At 37.3% G+C, this 20726-nt stretch overlaps 2 protein-coding genes across 2 annotated transcripts; both read right to left on the bottom strand.

Moving 5' to 3' along the window:
* Positions 1-1141: 1141 nt before the first annotated feature.
* On the bottom strand, positions 1142-12830 carry asb10 (ankyrin repeat and SOCS box containing 10). Its single transcript, XM_082183785.1, is given in 6 exon segments — positions 1142-2980; positions 3145-3156; positions 3159-3258; positions 6045-6549; positions 7476-7743; positions 11294-12830. Coding segments are annotated over 6 exon segments (1317 nt in total). The 5' UTR covers positions 11604-12830; the 3' UTR covers positions 1142-2858.
* A 5562-nt stretch (positions 12831-18392) lies between these two features.
* h2bk1 (H2B.K variant histone 1) lies at positions 18393-19665 on the bottom strand. Its single transcript, XM_082184268.1, has 2 exons — positions 19491-19665; positions 18393-18879 (listed from the first exon to the last, which is right to left on the bottom strand). Exons 1-2 carry the CDS (start codon positions 19605-19607, stop codon positions 18643-18645), a joined length of 354 nt encoding a protein of 117 aa, XP_082040394.1. The 5' UTR covers positions 19608-19665; the 3' UTR covers positions 18393-18642.
* Between the last annotated feature and the right edge of the window lie 1061 nt (positions 19666-20726).

The raw sequence follows: 20726 nt of genomic DNA, 5'->3' as shown, positions 1-20726 counted from the left end.
ATACTTTCTTTAGTTGAGAATATAATTTAGATTATAAGAAAAAACAAAGAAAAGGGGTCTAAAATTGCACCCTCTGAGCGGTTTCTCTTTCCCCGCTAAGCATTAATTTAATCGGAGATCATTTTACCGTTTAAATGCCAATTCACTTCTGATGATGATTAGGCGCTATTGAGTCCTGCGGGGCGCGAGCTCTCCAACTGGCCGTCTGATTGCGCGAGGACATAAACACATCACCTCCGACTCTGATTAGCGATGGAGGACCCACAGATGCTAATTATTCTTATAATTGCAAATGACTCCATTCAGGAGCAGTGCTCTTTGATCTATTGAAACCAGACAGCGTTCTCTCTCTCCCTCGCTCTCTCTCCCTCTCTCTCTCTCTCTCTCACGCTCCTGAATGGGACACAATCAGAGCCCCCCCACCCTCCTCCTCTTGGTCATCGTATATAAGACTTTTATCAAAGATCTGTTCATAGACAATTGCTTTGCACCTTTGTTCTTCACTACATGAAGAAAAAAGAGCAAACCAGCAAGGCTTTATTATCTTTGACGCGCAATTAATAACTTTAAATCCAAATAATGCAGCAATAGGGAGGAAAATATAATTGCTAAAATGTATTATGATCTATGAATACAGGCCAAGTGGGACAATTGGTAAGCATTCATCCTAAACTAAATATAGGTTGACATTTGGATCATATTTTTTTAAACCACACTAAATTATCAGAGTGTCCCACTCTACCTGTATTCTGATACTCCTACTACTAATAATAATTTGTAATTATAATAATAATTATAAAATTGTAGTTTAATCATAAGTATTATTATTCATAAACAAATGTCCATTGCATTGTTTTTTAAAGGGTCAAGGTGACAGGATCATTAGACATGAGACCCTCACTGTCCCCAATCATTCTGCGCTTTGCCTTTACTTGCTGTTTATCATTCAAGCGCATGCCTCTCCATAACATAATCACATAATACTTCCACACAACTCATCTCCATAATGCACCTCTGACGGAAAAGCCACATGTGGCTGGATGATCCTGTGTCACTCATCTTTCAGATCGGATAACAAGTAAACAAATACAAATAAAAGCCTGACGTGGTACTTAAGATTTAAAAAAATCATGGATACAATAGTTTTCATCCACATAGAGAATTGTAATGTTACAGCAAGATTTCCAATATCATTCCTCTGAGAAGAAAGATAAATGAAGATGAAATCACTTATGATGATGCTGACAAGGATAACGATATCAAATATAAGAAAGTGCCATCCAAGCAAATCTGGACATGTACCATAATAATACAGTATTGTATTGTAAGCGAAGCCTCAAATTAGACATTAAATCAAGCACTTTAAATCATAAATGTTAAAATAGTTAAGGTGATAGAATAGAATAGAATAGAATAGAATAGAATAGAATAGAATAGAACAGAACAGAATAGAATAGAATAGAATAGAATAGAATAGAATAGAACAGAACAGAATAGAACAGAATAGTAGAATCTTTCTCTCCTAAAAAGAAACATTTTAAATGTCAATCAATTTTTGTTTCAACCCATGTTTGGGTCAAATATGGACAAACCCAACCGTTGGTTTAAATTTTTTAAATTCAATTTTTAAACCCAATGGTTGCATTTTTTTTGCATTAATATGAAATAAAATAAGAAAAGCAGCTAAAATGAATTACATAAATAGAAATAAACATTTTAACGTTTATTTTTCAAGAAAATTAAAACATTAAAGCGTACAGAATGGTTTTGAATATTTTCAGAAACTGTCAATTTCGCATTAATTCCTATCAGAGCTTTGAGAACTTTGAAGAGTCCAGGTTCCATTAGAGCTCCATGGCGCCCCACTGTGGAAGATCATCAAATGGTGAAAGTGCTGCACTGAATATATGAACTTTATATACTGACCTTCTGCATACAGTGTTTTGTTCTTCATGAAACACTTTCATCTTTTCTTTCTTTCTTTTAATGCTTTAAAATAGATATCAGTAATAGTAAAACACATTTTAAAGTCACCATTAAACCAAATAGGCAATTCTTGTTTTTCATATATATGTTCCTGTATGGAACATCATTATTTTAATTTATTTTATTTTTAAATTCATGTGCCCTCGTAATCTTTAACCTTCCTCTCCCTCTTGCAGCGATGTCTCTTCTCTTCTCTGATGATGTGTTTACTGGCGTGAGGGCGGGGCAACCTGTCACTCACATGAGATCCACCAATAGCAAACCTCAACCATCCAATCATTTCCCCATGGACAAAATCAAGAAGACACTTCACTCGGATGTATACGTCACAATGGTCACGTGATTTTACCAAGTAAGACGTTCCAGGATTAACATATTTTGTTGATCCTGGAACAACATTCCTGTCTGGAAATTTAATCCTAACCCTATCCCTACCCCTAAAACTACCCCTACCCACAAGTTAACCCTAAAATCAGAGGGAAATATAACACTGATGTAGAAGCACCTAACCCTGGTTGTAAGCCTAAACTTATATATAAACTGTAAACTTATCCTTCAAATATGATTGGTGGATTGAAATGTTGTTCAACAATGTTGATCCAGTGTTGCACGTGGTGAAATCACATTCATCATGTCACAGTAGGGTAGAAAAGACTATTGCAACTTCCATTTCATGCCGACTTTACACAAAAAACTTGGGAAAGACAGGACAATTTTCTATCCTTCAGAATCCCACAGAATGAAACAAAACTCAATGACTTGATGGATGCTTGTGTGCGTGCTTGTGTGTTCTCAGGTTTGTGGTCTCTCAGTGCATATAGTCTTTGAATGCCAGCATTATATAATTTTTTAGAAAGGTTGGCAGACCCAGTTTAGGGAGCACCAAGTGCAAGCGACCCTCCAGAAAGGCTCGGAGTCTGTGGCGGGCCAGGTGCTGGAGACATCGAGGAGTTTGGCTCAGTGCAAACAGGGATTCGTAGAATTCCCGGTGTTTCTGTGCCAAAACAAGATATCGAATTCACATGATCTGATATTGTAAGAAGATTATTTTGAGATTAGTGAAACCTAACATTCAGGTTTTTTAACATTCAGTTAAACATTCAATACATTATATTTAAGAAAACATTGAAAAAAGTCAAAAGCTTGACATCATCTGACCTGAAACACTTCAGGAGGAACAGCTTCTACCCAGGCGTCAGTGATTTTCAGCCGGTCATAGGCGTTGAAGAGCACTTCTATTGTTCGTGGAGATGTGCAGCAATATTTCAACACCTGTGTCAGAGAATAAAGCGATCATATTACAAGAAAAAGAAAACAGGGAAATTAAACTCAAATATCAAATATATTGTTTATACCTGTTTGTTTTTTTTATTTGAATATATTTTAAAATGTAATTTATTCCTGTGATGCAAAGCTGAATTTTCAGCATCTGGATGAATGTCACGAGATCCTCCAGAAATCATTCTAATATATTCTAATCATTTCTTATTATGATCGATGTTGAAATCTTTTATAATACTATGAATGTCTTTACTGTCCCTTTTGACCAATTTAATACATCCTTGCTAAATAATAAATGTTAAAAAAGTAAATTAAACTATCAAAGATGAATAAAGTCTTGTTTATCTCTGAAAATAGATCCAAATTTAATGTTCTTCAGAAACCAACAGAATAGATCACAAGGAATCAAATGGCCAGATCTTAATAAGAATAAACCCTTTCCCAGTAAAAAATTTAATAATAATACCTCTGAAATCGCATACTTCCCTATATAGTAGGCGGACAACAGTATGTGACAAAAGAAGTATGTCCGAGTTCACAGTACTCATAAAACAGTTGGCAAAATTACCCGGATGTCCAACTACTTCCGGCAAGATTCTGAAATATGCATACGATAAACACTTTACTATCCCATGAGGCCATGGGAGAGGATTTATGAATGGAGGTAAAGCGGTAGGTCACATGATAATGGCAACGTGGCGAATATAGTACGTCCAGATTTGGTGGTTGTGAAGTAATTACTTATTCAAAATAAGTACCTACTCGAGAGAGTGTGCGATTTCAGACGCAGCCGGTCATAGATCAGCAGGTTTTTGTCAGTTTCCACCTGGTGCAACAGCCCCACCTGTGTTGTGGAGGTCAAAGGTGGATAGTTGTAGTTTTGGGGGAACATGGCATGGAATAATTAACTACTTGGGCTGATGAACAGATTGGGCCCCCCTCTGGGGGATTGTGGGGAATTTCTGCAATTACTGCTAATTAATCTCCTATTAACATTTGCCTCGTTAAGACTCAGGCAATTTATTTGGCACAAGTGGGACTCATTGGATGCGTGATGTCAAGTGTTTTTAACTGTGCGCTTTTGAAAGACAGAAATAAATCCATCTGAAAGTGATTATTTCTGTATTTGTGACAACTAAAGTATTATATGCTGCTTGCGGTGAACTTTAATGATGCTTTTGTAGTTCATTCATTTCTATATATATTAGTTGAATAGGATATATACTGTATGCTAAAGAAAACTGTAATTTACAGACTGCAGATGGAGGTCTTCTGGAGACGTGGGTTCGTTCTGTACAAGTGGCAAAAAGGTTAGTTCCCAATTTTACTGTACATGGTTATAAAATGAATAGAATGTATAAATGAAAATTCTGTAATTTATTCACCCTCATGCCTTTCCATGACTTTCCTTTGTGGTTTCTTTCATAACATTATAAATGGCTTTACTGTTACTTTTGACAAATTTAATGCGTCCTATATATAAAAATATCCTAAAAGTGAGAAATATCAGTAGTGCATACCACTAATCAAAAAAACGTTATGGAATATTTTAATTTAATCATAATTTGGAGCCAATCCTAAACAGTCTTTATGAGATAATTAGGGAAATAAGTCAGAATAAGAATGAAAAAATAACCATACATTCTAAAACCTGAAAAATAAGCATTTCAGCATATCCAGCATTAATTGGTACAATCAGATAACTCTTAAAGTGCCCCTGTTATGCTGTTTTAAAGGTTCCTAATTTTATTTTGGATGTCTCCTACAATAGTTTTACATGCATCCACGGTTAAAAAACACTTTGATTTTCTCATAATATACATTGTATATCACCTGATTTCAGTCTGAAAACGGTTTGTTCGTAGATTCTGGCTGAATCCAAAATCGCCCCCTAAACCCTCAATCACTATTCCCTACGTTAGTCAGCTAATACAGTTCACTTGAAGGAATGAATGAAAATGAGTGAGCGAATTCGGACAGCCGTTGCGCGTACATCAGTTGTACACTCGTTATTGCAGTGCAATGTGGGATTGAACGAGTGAGTGCACTCAATAACGTCCACTATGGTTTCGAACACCACTACTAATGGCTGTCCCCTCAAATAATGCCCTATTTGAGGGTATAGGGGGTGATTTTGGATTTAGCCAATGTCTCTATAAACCCTTCCTTTCCACAACCCTACTCTGCTCTGATTGGTTAGATGGCTCAGTCTGTTGTGATTGGTCTATCGCTTACAGTGCGTGCTGGAAACGAAACGCATATTACCATATCTGAATTTCAGCTCTGGATCTTCCTCAGCACTTGATACGAACAGTAATGATGGCGTCAGTTTTTTTCCGTATCAATTCTAGCGTGAGTCTTCGTCCTTTTGCTGCATCAAAGTTCAAAGTTTAAATTTGCTTTCGCAGAGCTGAAAATAGCTTCTTCTCGACATGTCGAAAACACAAACCAAACTCTTCCAGTCTCAGCTACAACTACAGTGTTTGAGGGTCAAAGTAGATGTCGTTCGCGGGCAGCCATTGACCATAGGCTGGTATTATGCAAATTTGTTACATTGTTACATATGTAACAGGAAGTGAGACTGGAATTGCTGACGACTCATTTCAGACTCATTTATTCGTCTTGCAGACGTTTTACGTTTTATTACACACTGCATGAAAGGTGATATTCGAAAAAAACATAATGGGGCACTTTAAAGGTTTCCAATCTTATTAGATTGGTTCCAAATTAGCATTCCTTGACTAGGGATATAGGAATAGTCCTTGTCCAGTGCTGACCTTGGGCAGAGCTCCAGGCCAGACTCTGATGGAGCCGTAGTTGAGAAGAGCCTGAACGATCCTCTCGGGTTCATGGTCCGTCTTGTAGGCCACCACCTTCAGGATGTTATGCATTGGTGCTTCGCCACCGTAATCCATTTCGTTGACCAAGGCTTTGTTCTTAAGCAGTAGATCCACCACGTCAGGGTTGACGTTCTTACACGCCATGTGCAGTGGAGTCTGCTTGTCCGCATCACTGACCTGTACGTCCGCCCCGGCAGAGACCAGCATGTGGCAAACCCGACTGTAGCGCTCCAGAGACGAGCGGTCCTGAGGCTGGGAGCACGCGGCATTCAGAGGTGTGTGTCCTTCGTCGTTTCGTAGGTTTAGCGCAGCTCCGTGTCGTAAGTAGAGCTCCACGTGATCTGGAAGGCCATGGCGGGCCGCCACATGAAGGGCCGTGTCGTTCTCATCCAAGCTTTGACTGTTGATCAAAGCGCCGAACGCAAGTAGATGTTTGGCACACCTGGAAAAACATACACAAATATATTACATTCTGCATTAGCTCTATCAATTTTGTTGGATATTATTTAACATCAAAGTCTGCATTGTCTACAAGTACACTCCCGGACAAAAGTTTGAAGTCAGTACGATTTTTAATGGTTTTTGATAGATGATATTTGGGGGAAATAATACAGTAAAAACTGTGATATTGTGTATCATTACAAATGAAAATAGCTGTTTTCTATTGTCATATATTTTAAGATGTAATTTATTCCTGATCAAAGCTGAATTTTCAGCATCATTACTCCAGGCTTTAGTGTCACATGATCCTTCAGAAATCATTTTAATATGCTGATTTGCTGCTCAAGAAACATTTCTGATTATCAATGTTGAAGACAGCTGTGCTGCTTAATGTTTTTGTGGAAACCGTGATACACCACCATTCAATAGTTAATACTTTTATTCAGCAAGGGCACATTAAATTGATAAAAAATGACAGTAACAGCATTTATAATGTTACAAAAGATTTCTATTTCAAATAAATACTGTTCTTTTGAACTTTCTAGTCATCAGCAAATGCTAAATATTGATACATTTCCTCACAAGTATCGATACATACATTGATAAAAAATAAGAACCACAATTAATAATTGAGCACCAATAATAATTGAGCCGCAGTATTAGAATCAGCATATTAGAATGATTTCTGAAAGATCATGTGACACTGAAGACTGGAGTAATGATGCTGAAAATTCAGCTTTGATCACAGGAATAGAAATATTCAAATAGAAATATATTTCTTCTTTCAAAAACAAACAAAAAAACATAATTATTCCAAACTTTTGAGCGGCGGTACACCTTCATTTCAAGTGTCAATCTGACAGTCATTTGAAATGGTGAAGTTCACCGCAGGATTTCCTGTAATCACAGCGCTGAACAAGCACTTACTCAAGGGAATCGAGTTCAGTGCACACGTGCAGGGGCATCTGCCCGTCTTCATTGGCTGTGTTGGCATTGGCTCTGTACTGCAGCAACAGCTTGGCACACTCGGGCTGGCACTCCTCACAGGCCTCATGCAGGGCAGTGGTGCCCCCAGGTGCCAGGTCCACTCGAGCGCCCCTCACGAGGAGATGCCGCAGACATTCGGTGAATCCCCGGCCAGCGGTGATGTGCAGTGGCGTGGTCAGCTCTTGTTCATACGTCAGTGACCACAGTCCTGAACAAAAGAGCACGGTTATGAGATTATATGAAGATTACGATATTCAATATTGCAGTTAGTTTCAATTTTAGATCAGGAAATCATGAACAGGACTGGAGAGTTTGAAGATTTAAAGCATTTTTGCTCCGTTTGAGTGGATGCCAACCAAAGTGGCAGGGCTAAAATCTAGGGAAGGGGCATAAGATCGAAAAAAAGACTCTTATAGGCTTTTTTTGTGCATTAGTTGACTAATTTGTACATTACATTTGCATTTCAAAAGTTTGGTCCGTAAGATTTCTTAATGTGATTGACAGAAGTCTCTTCTGCTCACCAAGGCTGCATTTATTTGATCAAAAATACAGTAAAAACAGTAATATTGTGAAATATTATTCCTATTTAAACATTTTCTATCTGAATATATTATGAAATGTAATTTATTCCTGTGATGCAAAGCTAAACTTTCAGCATGATTACTCCAGATCTTTCAAAAATCATTCTAATATGCTGATTTACTGCTCAATTATTATTGTTGCACAATTACTAATAATGTTTCTTATTATTTTTAATGTTGAAACCAGATTCTGCTGCTTAATATTTATGCTTAATATTTTTGTGGAAACCATGATAAATTTTTTTTCCCATGGATTATTTAAACAAGAGAAAGCTCAAATAACAGAATTTATTTGAAACAGAAATCTTCTTTAACATTATTAATGTCTTTACCGTCACTTTTGACCATTTTAATGTATCCTTGCTGAATAAAAGTATTAATTTTTTTTTTTTATCTTCCTGAACCAAACTTTTAAATGGTAGTATACTTAGTATACTATAGTATACTTTCGATACGTTTAATCTTAACAATAATTCTATAAATATGCAAAGCAATTTCCATTTTGATGACATTCCAGATGCATTGTAACTGTAACATCACACACAGTGCTGTAGGTTTATCTGAATTCACTAATTTACTGTTAACAGAATGCTAAATGAGTCAAACACCAACATCCAACACAATGCCTCTGACACTTACAGTGTGTTCTTATAGATTAATAAGTTAGCAGACGCCATGATGCACATGAGCAGACAATCTTGTTCAGTTTCATTACTTGCAAAATGACAATGCGGACAGTCAGTTTATAATGTAACACGCCAAGAAAAGTTTGTCTCCCATGCAATACTCATTTTTTGTGATCAGTATTTTATCAAGTTTCAAGGGAACACGCATAAACACAAACTCATAAAAAGACCCCGAAGCAACCTCGAAGACACAGTCGGGGTGGTGCAATAAGAAGAGAGCAATCTATGTGTAACCAGAACACATAGGGGAACAAATAACTGTGACAGCAGGCGAGTCTGACGTGGAAATACTAGAAATGAAGATACGCTTTAGACTGGCAAAGTTTAAGCACTAGTGTATGTGCGCAGGAATGTATACACTGCTATGATACTTATAGACACAATGCATGACAAAATGATGATTATTAAATTAGTTAATTAATTATTTTATCCACACTTTAAATCAGCTATCACAGCATTTTATGCTATATTCTGTGCTAGTAATTTATTCTGGGTAGTCAGGTTTTTAATTTCATAATTATTTATAAGATTATTTTTATCATTCTGTACAAATACATGTGTTTTAACTGTTTCAAGTGTGAAACATTCTAAAAATAATATTCGACGTTGTTTCCCTCAGAAGCTGAAATAGTTTCACAATGCATAAAAGTTTCTGCGATGATACGAAGCTCATTCCTTAAAGGGATAGTTCACCCAATAATGAAAACTCTGTCAGTAATTACTCACCCTCATGTTGTTCCAAACCCGTAAGACTTTCGTTCATCTTCGGAACACAAATTAAGATATTTTTTATTAAATCTGAGAGCTGTCTCACTCCTCCATAGGCTTCTATGTTATTGAAACTTGCCGGCCCAGAAAGTTAGTAAAGACAATGTTTTTCTCAACCATAAGTTTATCAAACGACGAGAATACTTTTTGTGCGAATTTTTTTTTATAATTACGACTTTTATGCGCACAAAAAGTATTCTCGTCGTTTGTTAACTTATGGTTGAGCCACTTGGACTATTTTAAACATTGTCTTTACTAACTTTCTGACTTACTAACCGAAGATGAACGAAAGTCTTACGGGGTTGGAACAACATGAGGGTGAGTAATTATTGACAGAATTAAAATTTTTGTGTGAACTAACCCTTTGAATAATACAAGCATTGTCTGTGGCTAAACAACGGTTGCGTGACATTCTAGTGCGTCACCTTTGAATCAATTTTGAATGCTAACCCAAACTCAGGAGGTCTGAAAGTGTGCTAATCTAAACCGGACGCTAACACAAGGATGCTAAAGACCTCAGCCTAGCATCAGTCGCTAGCGTGCCTCTTGAGGCCAGGGGAGTGAGGTTTAAACGCTCAGCTCTTACTGGCCTACGTCTGTTACACTAAAACGCATTCAAAATTACAGGCGTGAAGTTACTCTTAACCCAGGGTTAAAAATGGCCTCAACCTGGGGTTAAAAATGACATTTTAATCAGTTTTATAGGCTATACATAGTTTGAAAGGCCTGGAATTATGCCATTAAAGTCACTGAGAAAGTGGACTTGAACAATTTACTTCAGTACCATTTTACTTGCTATCACTAACAAAAAACTGGTAAAATGTACTTCATTTTTGCATGTTTTACACTCAGATTTTGCAACTGAGTAAAATTCACCTAAGTAAAATGAAAAAAAGCACACACTGATTTTACTCAGTTTTTCTAAGGCAAAAGTTTACACAAAATTAATGTATTGTGACACAATAATATTCAGTTGTGGTAAAATGTTCAACAATTGTGTTGTTTTAAGTAAACTAAACAAGCAGCAAGAATAATTTTCCCCCCATTGCATAGAAATATCATATGGTATATCATAAACACCAAACATAATTTCACATCATTGTGTGTTCCTGTAACATACTTAGCCCTTTGTAGTTGAACCTGAAGTTCTTCCACTCCTCTATGTTGCTGGTGTCATATATGGCATCGATGAGATAAGCATATTCTGGGTCATCAATGATACTAATAACGGTGATGTCATCTCCGACCAGAAGCGCATTCCAGAACTGGAGGATACATCCTGACGCTTGTGCCGTTGCGATCACGTCGCTGCGATATTTCTTTTGTTTGAGAAATTTAATCTTTGGCCCCATGTGTGAGGTAAAGCAAGGATCAGCTACGAATCCAGCTTCTTCTTCTTCACGGTTGTGTTGATTGCCTGAAGTGCTTTTCAGACTGGGCACAATGTTATAGATGTTTGCCCTGAATATGTCTGGTTAGTCTGCTGCCTGTTTTTAGAAAGGGGCTATTTTAAGGACGACCTGGCATAACCTTTAGAACGGTCCAGAAACCCGAGACTGTCTGGCCAATCTGAGAAGTGATCAGTTCAAGTAATCGTGACAATCGAAACAGATCTCTTGGGGGGCAACCGAAATACTCTAAGCTCTAGGAGATAAAATGCAAAGTTGAGCTTGACAACAACTTGCGCAAAGTTGAGCTCGGTTGCACAACAGCTTGTTCTTACCTCTCACTTTTCCACTTGCGTAGCGCATGGCTCCTCCCTGTGGCTGGATGAGCAGGTCTGAAGGAAAGCCTTTGGAGAAAAGCTCTTTCACGGCCTCTATATTTCCAGTGTACAGGGCATTTTGAACAACAAGGTCTCGGCACACCATCGGAGAGTTACCCACGGCCTGCCTGGAAGACGTCCCTCTGTCCCGGGCTTCTTTCCTCAGCAGATACCCACTGAGAACCGGGGCAGCCAGTCTCATCTGGTGCCGCTCCTGCTCTAAAGAGCGCAGAGAGCTTGGATTATACATGGGAGTCCTTCGAGACATGTCTAGACAATCTTCACCTATCCTTTGGTCTAGACACTAAAAGGCCTGGGATCTTTCAAATGGCCTTCTGCTCGGAGGGCTTGTTTTGACATCTGAGTTGGAACTCGGCCACATGTGCATCGAGACTATTTTTACAGTGTCACATGGGTGGGACATAACTTTTCAGATTATGTTCGCTATATAGAAGGCAGTGACTCATTGTTTATATCAAAACAGCCGTTTAGCAGCAGGTCAGCTATGCCTTGTTAATATTTTCAGAACATTCACACTCTTGGGTGTTTCGTATACTCATAATTATATTATATAGTCATAAATTATGAAGCCAGTGACATTGAAAACATTTGAATTAATTTCTATCTATCTATCTATCTATCTATCTATCTATCTATCTATCTATCTATCTATATGTCTATCTGTCTATCTATCTATCTATCTATCTATCTGTCTGTCTATCTATCTATCTATCTATCTATCTATCTATCTGTCTGTCTGTCTGTCTGTCTGTCTGTCTGTCTGTCTGTCTATCTTTCTATCTGTCTGTCTGTCTATCTATCTATCTATCTATCTATCTATCTATCTATCTATCTATCTATCTATCTATCTATCTATCTATCTATCTATCTATCTGTCTGTCTATCTATCTATCTGTCTGTCTATCTATCTTTCTGTCTGTCTGTCTGTCTATCTGTCTGTCTGTCTATCTATCTATCTATCTATCTGTCTGTCTGTCTGTCTGTCTATCTTTCTATCTATCTGTCTGTCTGTCTATCTATCTATCTATATATCTGTCTGTCTATCTGTCTGTCTGTCTATCTATCTATCTATCTATCTATCTGTCTGTCTATCTATCTGTCTATCTATCTGTCTGTCTATCTATCTGTCTATCTATCTGTCTATCTATCTGTCTGTCTGTCTGTCTGTCTATCATGCCTTTATACCTTCAAACTTTAAAGCTTTTTTAAAATGTTTCTCAAAACTTGTTTCTCAAGCAAGGCTTTGCTTCTTTTCTTGTTAAAGATTTTTTATTTGTATGAGTTAAATGATTTTTTTTAATTGCAATTCATTCATTTCCTTACATTCAATTTCAAATTGCAATTCTGCATCCTGATTGCTACCTCACTTCAATACGAATTCAGGAATTGGATTGCAATTTAAAAGGCATTCTCAATGTAATCTATTTATCTTTCCATGTTTTCTCAATTATAAAAATGCGTCTTAATGCAATAATTATGATTATAATTTCTTAAATGATGATCCACCATCTCTTTTTTCCCCCAGAAAAAATTCCACATTCCAGTTTGCTCTAAAGACACTGCCTCGCGATGTCTTATCCATATGTTAATGACCCTGCCAATAGGAATATAAATGACATTTATTCCATTTTGCCATGCAGTAATAGCTGTCACATTGACTGAAGGCATCAAAAAGTTGCGACTTTGCGAACACACATTACAGGCGAGGCAGAGAATGGGAAGATTGTTTTGCTGCTGGAGTACATCCTTTTAAATGATACACATAATGAGTTTATAATATGCATCTGGGCTACCTCCTCACTACTTTGATGTCTTCCAAATGGCCCGGGTATCATCAGCAAAACATGTAGGCACTTTCCCGCCCCATTGCCTCCCAAATGTATTTTAAATATCATTCCTTGTAACGCAATTATTTAAAACGTTGAACTAAACACTTACTAATGGGGAAAAAAGACAGTGACTTCCATGAATTCATTTCTCAAATGGTGGACATTCAATTTTTGTGGAGGCAGGGACTTTCTCAAGCAAGAAAAAGAAAGAAGTGCATTGAATCAGCACTCCCTCGACTCGTTCGTCTTACTCCCTGCGGACAACACACACACGCATATACATATGCACGTACACAGACACACACTCGTTTGTCTTGCTCCCTGTGGATAGAAGATGTCTATCATTTTGTCCTGCCGTGAGCTTAACAGTGAGGCCATCTGTAGGGTTAGGCTGGTCCGGTCAGACTAACACTCGCCGTTGAGGACCGTCACTGGACTTCCAGAACAGGCTAATGATCGTAACCTTCATCAGTGCAATTAGACAATTAGTTCCTGCTGATTATCTCCCACTTAAGACTGCTGCGCCTCATGTTAAAATCATAAGAATACACTGCTGAAACATCTAGGCCTACTCGGCGCGCAACACTAGACGGTACTAATGAATTTACTAATTAAAGGAACAAAGAGAAGACCAAGAATTAGAAATGCGAGCTAATTGGTTGAGACTAATTGATAACAATCATTATTTTTCGAGGAATAACCAACATGATTATGAGCTGTTTGAATGCTGTCTAAATGGCGCCGCTGCAAATGAACTTAGCTTTGAGCCGGATGGATTGGAGAACATCATGAAGAGTATTAGTTTGTGGTTTGTGCAGTAAACTGAACAGCTAATGGACTTCCTTTCAGAAGTATAAAATACAATATTAGTTAGTCCTTCACACTCTCATTGACCATAAACTGTTTCCAAGAGGCCAATCTGGTGGTTCCTCACTGACTACTAATAGCAATAAACACCGCTTAGGGATCGGAATAGTCATGACACAAAGACATACTGTTCAAAAGTTTAGGATCAGTAATATTTTGCTCACCAAGGCTGCATTTATTTGATCAAAAATACAGTAACATTGTGAAATATTATTACAACTTAAAATAACTGTTTTGTATTTTAATATATTTCAAAATTTAATTTATTTCTGTGATGCAAAGCTGAATTTTCAGCATCATTACTCCAGTCTTCAGTGCCACATGATCCTTCAGAAATCATTCTAGTACGCCGTTTTTCTGCTCAAGAAACATTTCTTATTATTTTATCAATGTTGAAAGCTGCTATTTTCGTGGAACCCCATTTTATATGGAATAGAAATCTTTTGTAACACGATATCTTCACTATTGCTTTAGATCAATGTAATGCATCCTTGCTGAATAAAAGTAATAATTTCTTTAAAAAAAAAAAAAGTTACTGACCTCAAACTTTTAAATGGTAAGATGCCCAGATGAGCAAATATTGGTCATGCCTAGTCATTATTCAGAATTTTTCCAAACAGAACCTGCAGCAGAAGGTGTTGTACACTTTTGAGTTGATTCAACAATACAGTATCAACTTTAATGTTGCGTCTTCCATTGCTATCCTCCAGATTTGGCTCTGTTCAGTTCTGAAACATTAACTTTGACGGATTAATTGAATTTCTGAGACTGAGACTCATTAATATGCCTCAGTAGAGAATATTATATAAAATTAATTTTATGCGGCAAGTTTGCCAAAATCGTGAGTCAACGTTGGCACCGACATCAAAAGTTAGCTGGCATTATGAGGCGTAATTCTTCACGAGATTGGCGTTTATGATAGCCGCATTGTCCCGTTGCTCAAAAAAAGCTCGCAATTCTGTTTTATAGCCGGTTGGTCCTAACGTTTTGAGTAGATTATTGAAATTTAGTAATGAGGTGAAATTTGTAATGAGGTTAGGGCGACGCGGTTGCATTTTCTTTCTGCAAAATTGCTTTCTCTCGTTCTTTCGAGCGCCCAGAACCCACAATGCGCGGTGTATGTTGCTCTGTTGATTGTGTACGACCGGGCACCCTCTTCATTATGGCAATTGAGAGGTTCATATTTCAACCTAATAGCTCTCGATAACTTTAACAATTGATCACAACCTCATTTTATTGCGAGCCGAGTTAATACACGCTTCCCTGCCAAGTAGAACATTTTCTAATGATGTACTTGTGCACCAAAACAATGCGGGGCCCAGCGCCTGCATTAGTTACTAATGTCCCCATCCGTAATGTGCTTATACCACCCAAAAGAGAGAGAGAGAGAGGGAGAGTGTGTGCAAAAATGAAATGAGCGCATGGGGATCTATGAGGGAACCGCAAGATCAAGGGGAACATGGTGATGATGACGATAACGCTTAAGACGTTGTCATTAATGACACCATCACCCTCGCTGCTGTAATATGTCCATAGACATGCCATCATTAGCATATATAAGATCATCAGTAAGGCTTATCGTAGGAGCCAGAGAGGGAGGGCTGGGAATACAGAACACCAGAATTCCTCAGATTTCCCTGATTAATGAAGGGCAAAACATGATTTGTTTTCACCAAAGCTTCCTCCTGTGAAATACTTCATTGGTCAGCTACTAGACTGTAAAATGGACAAATTATTATACCAGTATGAGCTTTTTAAATACAAAAATAAAATTGTAGGTCTATTTAATGCTTCTCATTATGGTTTCTCAGATGCATGAGTCTCTCACAATGCATGTGACCCGTAGCTTTGTCTCTCAGTCTCACCATATATATAATTTCATGTCCATAAATACGCTTCACAGGGAGTCATGTTGGAAAATCCAATTACTGCAGTTCAAATTGAACATTTGTCAGCATTTATGTAAAAGTTATTCATTACAATTTGCTAGCACCTTATGGTATGTGTGATTAGTTTTGTAGCTATACAGTTGGGCATTTTTCCCATGCATTTAGTAAGAAAATGTTGCACTTACAAATATTTAAAATATCAATCAAAAATGACATATTATGTATCATAATGTTTGCTACATAAAAATATAATAGGAATATCAAAATAATTTTGCCAGAATATATCAGGTGAAAGATATGTCCAATTGTCCTGTCATAACTTTGTTGCAAAAACGTTGAGCACAAACATTCCCATGAAGTTTTTTATTCACTGTGGTTTCTTTTGTTTGAAGTACAGAGAAATTAAAATGGCTTTGTGGTGTAATTGTGCTGTTTGTTCATTAAATTCAACTAAAAAAAAAAAAAAAAACTTTCCCATGTAAAATTAATCCAGTGTGGAAAACAAACTCATGCACATGGCAAATGAAAGTGTTGCTCCTATCCGTTCCAGTCTGTGACTATTTGACTCAGTACCTCATGAAAAAGTCTAAATTATATTCTGTGAGTTGCTCAGGTCTCAATAGTGTTGAAATGACTCCATCTAGTGGCGAAAATACAACACTACAGTGTGAAAGATCTCGGCACATAACAGAAAGATGCACTTTATTGATCCCTGAGGGTAAATTGAGATATTCATGTCCTGATTTGCAAGATATTATACACTCCAAACTGTATGCGATCACTATGGCTAAGCTATAAAACCTTTAAGAAGTTCAGAACAAAATAGCAGCTTGAATGAGAAACTTTGACTTTCCTTGGCCATTAAGTCACATTTTAGCCCAATGATACCCTCAATACATATTGAGATGAAGAATCTTAAAGGGATAGTTCACCCAAAAATTAAAGTTTTGTCATTAATTACTCACCCTCATGTCGTTCCAAACTCGTAAGACTTTCGTTCATCTTCAGAACACAAATGAAGATATTTTTGATGAAATCTGAGAGCTTTCTGTCCCTCCATTGACAGCTACACAACTACCACTTTGACTCATCAAAAAGTTCATAAAGAGATCGTAAAACTAATCCATATGAATTGAATGGTTTATTCCCAATTTTCTGAAGAGACTTGATCACTTTATATGATGAACAGATTTAATTTAGGCTTTAATTCCCTTTTAAAAATTGATCAGCGGACATAAACACCTCAACCGAAGCTGCCTAACGCACAAGAACAAACCTCATTGGTTCTCGCTGAAGCTCAATCTTGATGTGTAACACGAGAATGAACCTCATTGGTTCTTGCTGAAGCTCAAACGTGATGCGAAACACGAGAATGAACCTCATTGGTTCTTGCTGAAGCTCAAACGTGCTGCACAACACATGAGAATGAACCTCATTGGTTATCGCAGAAATAATGCTTGAGCTTGTTTACCACAACTGATGTGTGAGTTGATGAATGTATATATGTGAATTAAAGCCTAAACTCAATCTATTCATCATATAAAGCGATCGAGTCTCTTCAGAAAATTTGGACTAAACCGCTCAATTCATATGAATTAGTTTTACGATCTCTTTATTAACTTTTTGAAGAGTCAAAGTGGTAGTTGCGTAGCTGTCAATGGAGGGACAGAAAGCTCACAGATTTCATCAAAAATATCTTCATTTGTGTTCTGAAGATGAACGACATGAGGGTGAGTAATTAATGACAGAATTTAAATTTTTGGGTGAAATTATCCTTTAATAAAACTAACAATCATGTAAAGAATATTCAGGGGCCGGTTTCACAAAGCTATTTTAGACCGGTCTATAGTGTTAGACAAGTCTAAAATGTGCTCATAGACTAGTCTAATGCAAGTTAGACTTTCACAAAAATAAAGACTTCATTTAGACCAAAAACATTAGACACCTTACCCCCAGGCTAACTTAGGTCTAAGACTCTGTTACCTTGGCAACCAGCAGTAACAATCAGTTACATAACAGCCAAAAGAAAAGGGAAAATGGCTCATAATTTAAACATTTCTTCTTGTTACTACATTCTCCACTAAATTTCCCCAAGTAAAATGTCCTTGTAACTATTATACTCCTCCAAAACACACACATTTTCCGCTGGGGTAAACTGCACTGAGTGGTTGAATGCAGCTACTCGATCCGCCATGTTTTTTGTTTTGAAAAGTGTCTTAATTTACCCAGAATGCATTGCAGTGTAGTCCTACTTAAGATAGTCAGAGTCTTAAGTGATTTGTGCAACGGTCTGATTTAGATGTCTATCTGAAGTCTGACTATCTACTATATCTAAGCCATAGTCAAAGTCTATCTTTGTAAAACCGGCCCCAGTAGTACGATGGTAACAGCATGGCAATATTCTATAACAGCAACATTTAATCAGCAAAAATCAGTTGTTTCCATGTTTTGTAGTATGGTATACATTGTACATTTGCGTATAATCGAATACCATTCTATCCTTTAGTGCTGTGTTCTTCTGCACTCGCAAATAAGCCTGAGCAAAGAGATTGTCTTTCTAAACCAGAATAACGAATACCGGTTCCACCCAATTTTCTGTGTGCATTTATTAATATTGAATAGTGATTGCAAACATGGCCTTTTTCATATTTTTTTTTGATTAGTTGAAAAGACTCCCACCCCTTGGGCAGCTCTCAGGTGATCACTTGGAGCTGGTGTATTTGGTGACGGCCTTGGTTCCCTCTGACACGGCGTGTTTGGCGAGTTCCCCGGGCAGCAGGAGCCTGACTGCGGTCTGCACCTCTCTGCTCGTGATGGTGGAGCGCTTGTTATAGTGCGCCAGCCGGGACGCCTCTGTAGCGATGCGCTCGAACACGTCATTAACAAACGAGTTCATGATGCTCATGGCCCTGCTGGAGATACCAGTGTCTGGATGAACCTATGGTGGAATGCGCACACACACACACACACACACACACACACACACACACACACACACACACACACACACACACACACACACACACACACAGATATTGGATGCGATTAATCGATTTGACAGCCGTATTTATTAGACAAAGTGTTTATTGAAGTGTTGTGTCTCAGCAATAATTCTATGGATTATATGAATAATGCCATTTAGAACCTGGATATAAGTTACATTATAAAATATACTTACATTTATTGGATGAAAAGGTTCTTATGATATACCAATATTTTTTTTTACATAAAAACAATTTCGTTTTCTTGTGGGTATTAATTGACTAAAATGATAGGCTAATCAAGTTGTAAACATTGGTTCCCGAATCGGACAGATCTAAAACAAACGGTTCTTTGTTCAGCGAGTCAAAAAGACGCATGACTCGAGAACCTCTCGGAGCGATTCAACCGATACATCGAAAAGATTCGACTCATAAGAACGATTCATTCACGAGTCCATCGCGATTGCACGTGGCGTCAAACGCAGGTCATCAACAACATTTACAGTAGGAATCATCCGTTTGAAAGGTATTCTTCGATAATCTTTATGATTTATGAAAACTCACCTACCTGCTTCAAAACTTTGTAGATATACACTGCATAAGTTTCCCTCCTCTTTGCTCTCCGTTTAGTTGGTTTTTTGTCTCCTGGTACTTTTCCTTTTTTTTTTGCTCCTTCATTAGTCATACTGGATTTTTCTTTTTATTAATAACACTAGGCAATATTTGTTGCTTTCAGCTACGTGTTTGCCGCTTCGGCAGGTCTTCAGCAGGCCTTCATCAGCCATTTATGACGTGTACGGAAGTGTACACTAATTGGAAAGCGTCTGCTCTCAATCTCGCGTGGCGAACGGAAGTCAGATCACCACTCACTCACTCAGCCTTCAGGATATCCAGTAAGCGTTCAAGTCGTTTTATTTTATTATAAATAATAATTAATAAATAATTGTATTACTCACCCTCATGTTGTTTCAAACCTGTATGAGGTTTTTTTTCTTCTTCTTCCCCATATTACTATGGAAGTCAATGGGGTCCATCAACCGTTTGGTTACCGACATTCTTCAAAATATCTCCTTTAGTGTTCAGCAGAAGAATGAAACTTATACAGGTTTGGAAAAACATGAGGGTGAGTAAATTATGACATAATTACATTTTTGAACTATGAACTAAACCATAACAAATACGCAGATAACATTTATTTAACTCGTTCTTTTCCTTGTTTATAAAACTAAAGAGATCATACTGCCATAGGAGGAATATTGCACAATGAATGATCTTGACTTTTTATCTTCCATGATGAATGACCCAGGAATAATTTTTAACTAATTAAATGATTAAATGACAAGGTTAAGACACTGTTACAAAACTGCATTAAAAATGTATGTTTTAATTTCCAAGATGATAACTGGTTACTGATATTGATGAATTAAACATTCAACCTAGCGGTGTCATGTTTCAAAATGAAGTATGTTGTTACATTTTACAGTGTTTTGCATATTATAAAAAAAAAAGAAGTAGTCTCAGAATAGTGTGCCGTTTGATATCCAGTGTTCTGTTACATTGCTGGGAGTTTTTGCGCATTATATTTCATGCCGTTGTTTGATTTGATTTTTATTTTTCGCTCTATTTAAAATGGCAGTCAGGACTTCATTTTTCATTTGTTTATTGCTGCTTTCTGTAGATTCAGCCATAGTTACACCAAATATCACTTTTGAAATCCATAAAACATCTGGCCAAAGAAGAGACAAGGTTCAGGTGGTGAAAGGATGCAAATTGCTCGTCACGCCTACAGTTAATTAGCTTCCGG

The sequence above is a fragment of the Leuciscus leuciscus genome (assembly GCF_965113295.1).
Source record: "Leuciscus leuciscus genome assembly, chromosome: 11".
Taxonomy (NCBI): Eukaryota; Metazoa; Chordata; class Actinopteri; order Cypriniformes; family Leuciscidae; genus Leuciscus; species Leuciscus leuciscus.
The sequence above is the reverse complement of the archived record's forward strand: the minus strand, read 5'-3'. Positions and strand labels throughout refer to the sequence as shown.

Coding starts and splice junctions, on each gene's coding strand:
- h2bk1 (XM_082184268.1), bottom strand. CDS start 19,607: ATGACTAATGAAGGAGCAAAAAAAAAAGGAAAAGTACCAGGAGACAAA. Junction 18,880..19,490: donor TCTACAAAGTTTTGAAGCAG/GTAGGTGAGTTT, acceptor ATTCCACCATAG/GTTCATCCAGACACTGGTAT.